The sequence below is a fragment of the Montipora capricornis genome, chromosome 14 (genome assembly GCF_036669925.1).
Source record: "Montipora capricornis isolate CH-2021 chromosome 14, ASM3666992v2, whole genome shotgun sequence".
Taxonomy (NCBI): domain Eukaryota; kingdom Metazoa; phylum Cnidaria; class Anthozoa; order Scleractinia; family Acroporidae; genus Montipora; species Montipora capricornis.
This window is the reverse complement of record NC_090896.1, coordinates 13,658,383-13,663,382: the sequence shown is the minus strand read 5'-3', so window position 1 is coordinate 13,663,382 and position 5,000 is coordinate 13,658,383. Positions and strand designations below refer to the sequence as shown.

The window sequence follows — 5,000 nt, the reverse complement described above, 5'->3', positions numbered from 1 at the left end:
TATCGTTAAGTAACTGAATATTTTGTTACAACTTTAGTTGGCAGCTCGTTCAATTGGCGGCTCTTGGAATCTAAACAAAAATTGATAAAGCCTGATACATGTATAATAAACTGAGGCAATTAAAATATTTCGAGATGCACGGATGGTGTTACCCCTCTTTGAAATTAAGAATATTCTGATGGGCCATCTCTCTCAGCTACCAGTACTCCGGCTAGCAAATAAAAATAATGTCCTAGAAGGTATTTTGGCAGGAAAATGGTGACTCAATTCTTTTGTTTCCAACAAAAATAGTTGTTCTAATATAAAATGAATCATTATTATGCATATCTGATGTAATCAAAGTGCTCAATGGCATGAATTAGTGCTTGATTGAAGCTGATAGAAAAATGTACAATGTATAGCTCTTTTTCATTCGCCTGACTCTGCGCAAGAACCAGCACACTTAGCGTTACTTTCTTTTTCAGGGACTGAGGAAAACGCCTTTTACCCAGACAAACATTGCAACTACCTGTATGTTTGGGAGCTGTACTTAGCGCTTCTGCTGCCTCTCCGCTTTTAGCCTCTGCAATTTCTTTCTGAATCTTGCGGCCTCCTGTGGCTTCATCATTGACATCACCATCCCTTGATGGACTGGAAAGTGATAACAGCTTGTTTATGTTTTTGACGTTAGCTTAATTTTTGGTTCGATTATTAATAAGAACTGAAAGCATGTTATGAGAGCATGTACTTACCGCTTTCTTTGAAAAAAACTCTCGATAGAACACTGCATTTTGCCCAGATAGCGGCGGAACGAGGAACACATAAACAAGTCTTCTTTGGGAAACCGCTGTCCGCTTAGGGTGAATTTGAGATGTCTTTTTCGCGCTTGAGTATTTCGCCCCTGAAATTCAGGCTAGCCTATGGCCTGAATCGCGTTTTCTTTAAACATACATGTAAGACCATGTTATATCAACACTTATTTATATAGAGTTAACTGAATAGAGGGTAATGTGAAGTGCTAGATTTCTATGCCATATGAACCATGTGAGCGTTAGCCCTACTGATGGAAATGGGCCCACACAAGGACAGGGAAAACTCTGACCAGGGTGGGAAATGAATAAACTTAACCTTTCCTTGTACTTATTTATATATTTTGTTATTTATTTTTTCAATTGTTTGTAGTGTTTACTTCCCTCCTTAAAAACAAAAGTGCCTCAATTTGCCTCATACTTGCTACGGCCCTGAAAACATTTTGATAAAAGCAAAGTTTTGTAAACAGTCATGAAAACGTTCCATGGTATACAGAAAGTACTACTATACTATACTCGATAGTGACGGCACACATCACAGCGGTGAACCACTTTCTTGACAAGTGATGGAATCTTGGGGGTCCAAAACCTTTCTCTCACATGACTCGTGGTCGTCGCAACCCCTCCATGTAATCTCAGCTTATGGCTCTGTTCCATGATCAAGGTGGTCAACCTGTGCCTTCGTGGTAATAATAGAAATACAGGGTGATAATTTTTAGCTGAACATCAGGCTTTAGGTCTTGGGATGACTGTGCTTGGATGATCCAGAAGTTCTCACTTACCTGCAGTTCTTCAGTTAGTGGCCCATCTCGCTTGTCTCCCCCTTTGCAGTTCCTGGTAAAACGATTTATATAGGCAGTTACTCTTAGGAGTTTCTGGTAGGATGAGAACTTAAACAACAGGGCATCTACTGGACCATTCCACTCCCCATTTATTCCTGTTGCAAGGAACTGTGTCTCTGGCTTAGGTTGTACCTTCTCTTGTTTAGTCTCTGTGTTCTTTGTCACATGAGGTTGCTGTGGCCAACTCCTCTCATTAGTAAGCCAATCCGGTCCGTGGAACCACAAGTCACTCAGCATGCCTGGTCAAACACCTCTACTGCCTTGATCACTAGGATTTTCACTGGTTGGGACATAATGCCACTGAAGGTAATTCTTCTCCTGGATGGACCAAGTCCCCTGCCCCTTGATCCAATAGAGGATGGTAGTGCTATCAACCCAGCAGTGGTACTCATTAATGGGCTGATTCTCCAGAGTTTGCTTGGCGTGATTCATCAGTTGAGACAACATGTGTGCTACTACAAGTTCCTTACGAGGGATTGACGTATTACGGGGTGCTATTCTCGACTTCCCAACTAGCAAGTTCTGTTTCACTGGGAGAGCCTCGTGGTAGGCTACAACAAATATCACTGAGCAAACGGCCAAATCACTGGCATCTGAAAATCCATGCAGAACCAACCTCATTACACGATTGTCGACAACACTCCGAGGAACACTGACCAATGGCTGTTTACATATGGCCTTGAGCCATTTGTCCCATGTTCTCTGAATCTCCTCTGGAACCTTTTCATCCCATTTCAAATCCTTCAAACACACTTGGCTGTAGAGAATTTTCTCGACTATTACCACAGGTGCTACAATTCCTAGTACATCTTAGATGCCATGAATCGCAGACAGCATTTTCCGCTTAGTCAGTGGGCCATCATCATTTTGCTCCATGCACTTAGTCAAGTTGATTGATAGCTGATCGTTGTCCTTGTTCCAGAGTGCCCCCAAAATCTTAATGTCTCATGAGAGCCGGTTCCCACTGTTAACTTAGCGTAAGTAGAGCTTTCTTCAGCTGCAAGTCTATCGCCCATACTATCTTCAGACTTCTCAATCTTAGGCATGTTGCAATGCCACTTGTGCAATCGAAATGCCCCCTCCTTCATGATTTCAGTAGCTTCCGCTTTGAACTTAGACAATTTCTCTATATCACCACCACCTGAGTGGAAATCATCAACATAAGTGTTGTTCAGTAGGTCAGCGACAGTTTCTGGGTACTTTTCTGCATATTGGCCGATGTGTTTCTGCAGTGTTGAACCGAGAATATAGGGGCTTGGTGCAGACCCGAATATTACATGTGTAAAGCGATAGGAAATAATGTTCCTGTCCTGCAAATTATCAAACCGTAAACAGGCGCATGGCATCCCTGTCCTCTGGCCCGACCCTAATTTGATGAAATGCCTTCTGAATATCCCCAGTCACACAGTGCTTATGCATTCTGTTTCTTAGCATGATGTCAAATATCATTGGCTGAAGTGGCGGTCCAGCTTTCGTTCAAAGAGGGCGACTGGGGGTCACTCTTTGCGGAGCAGTCATACACAATTCACATCTTGGTAGATTGTGCCTCCTCTCTGATTACTGGATGGTGTGGGATGTAATGGATTGCCAGCTCTGTTGCTGGCTCTGGCAGAAGTTCCAGAGTTCCATGCTCTAGTTGCTGTTCCATCACAGTATGATATTCTTCAAGTTTCTGAATTCTCCCAAGTTTGCGAGTAGTGCTCTGCAGTCTAGCCAGTGTTAAATTTTTATTCAATGGTAATAATGGGGTGATCTGGTTTCCATGGTAACCATGTGGAATATCTTCCATCCACCTGTCGTTGCAGCTGAGCTATGAAATCTTCATGAAACATTCCCTGATGGTAGTCAGAGTCTGTGAGACCCAGCACTTCTTGTAAACACATTTAATTGAACTTGTTATGACTGGTGCATGCAAAGAACCCTTTCTCAGTCTCCGTGTTTGCCAACGGTGTCCTTCCTGCAAGCACCCATCCTAGCATAGTAAACGCTGCACCAGGATCTGTATCAGGATTTGGTCCAAGGACCGGTGGTCCTGTTGTTTTAATCTTCTGAACATCAGCGGCACCGAAAATGATGTGCACAGGTAGCCTGTCTTGATCTGTTATTTCTTCACTGAACAAAAGTCTTTTAATTCGAAGATTTTTACTCTTTTGGTCTGGAATCCTGGGGTTTGGAAGGTGTGTCAAAACAGGTTTCTCAGTGTTAACAACCTGTACCTCCATCTCAAAGTCATCAATGGCGTTAGACATAACTTTGACCTGATACAGTTCAATGTCCTTACACACAGTTCCATACATCTGCTCAATAACTCTTCGCTCAACTCGTTGCGGCGTCAAATTTAGTCCAGCTACTAAATCTGAACTGATATATGAGCTCCCAGCCCCTGTGTCCAGCATTATCCTGGCTTTCACTCTATTGACTTCTGCCAATACCGTTGCATGTAAAGTTGTCTGCTCTTCGAGCGCTCCAAAGTACTTACGTAGTTGTAAGTACATAATGTAGTTGTGGCTGACTTATCGCACAAGGAAGTGTGGTGCCTGGACCCACACCGACCGCAACCCACGATCCACACTTGGCAGCTCAATGCAATGACCTGGTACAATTATAGCACAACTTATCCTTCTTCAAGAACTCTCTGCGATTGGCCACATCCAGGATTTTATTGCCATCTTTGCTTTGATGTCGATTTGATCCACAGTAAACACAGTCAGAAGCATTGCAGGAACCTGCCAGCAATAAGTTATCCCCTCTTCTATCGGAGTCCTGGGAAACCTTTGGGGTCTTTGGGGTTTTCCTACCCGTTTCATTTGGCAAAGGGTTTCTGTCCGTGTACTTCCGTAAGTCCTCCACTAGCTCCTCCAGCCCCCACTCCTCCCATTCATCATCCCTTTGAGCCATGGATTCCTTCACAGGCCCCAACGTATCCATTATGCTGTATACATAGCTTTGGGCTCTCTTCAATTGATTTGTTCATGGTGGCAAGTGCTCGTTCTATCCGAGACATCTTGGTATAAAACTCCTGGATTTCTTCAACCTGTTTAGTAAGTACATGTACAGTTCTTGGGTCAAGGCCTTGTGCACTTTTATGTCTTTGCCAAAATTCAGTTCCAAAATTTTCTTGGCTGCTGCATAACCCTCAACAATATGGGGAAGGCCTAAAATGCAATCCTTAGCTTTTCCTTGAACCAATTCAATTAAATAATTGAATTTGCTGATATCAGAGAGATTTGAGCTGTCTACTTCAAAGTGTGAATTGGTTCCAGATGTGCAACCAGTCTTTCTCCAATTTCTGTTTTACCAATTGTGACTCGATCTCAAATCTCTTCTTCAGCAAAATCTCCCCTTTCATTAGTCTATTTCTTCCCGCTAG

General features: G+C 43.0%; 2 protein-coding genes across 2 annotated transcripts in view; one reads left to right on the top strand and one right to left on the bottom strand.

Moving 5' to 3' along the window:
- Positions 1-5,000, top strand: part of LOC138031455 (prolyl endopeptidase-like) — a 66,083-nt gene that overhangs the window by 6,264 nt on the left and 54,819 nt on the right. The window lies entirely within an intron of this gene.
- Positions 1,874-3,419, bottom strand: LOC138031457 (uncharacterized). Its single transcript, XM_068879149.1, has 3 exons — positions 3,192-3,419; positions 2,649-2,940; positions 1,874-2,439 (listed from the first exon to the last, which is right to left on the bottom strand). Exons 1-3 carry the CDS (start codon positions 3,417-3,419, stop codon positions 1,874-1,876), a joined length of 1,086 nt encoding a protein of 361 aa, XP_068735250.1.

Coding starts and splice junctions, on each gene's coding strand:
- LOC138031457 (XM_068879149.1), bottom strand. CDS start 3,419: ATGGAAGATATTCCACATGGTTACCATGGAAACCAGATCACCCCATTA. Junction 2,941..3,191: donor ATTACATCCCACACCATCCA/GTAATCAGAGAG, acceptor GATAATTTGCAG/GACAGGAACATTATTTCCTA. Junction 2,440..2,648: donor GATTGAGAAGTCTGAAGATA/GTATGGGCGATA, acceptor ATGGCATCTAAG/ATGTACTAGGAATTGTAGCA.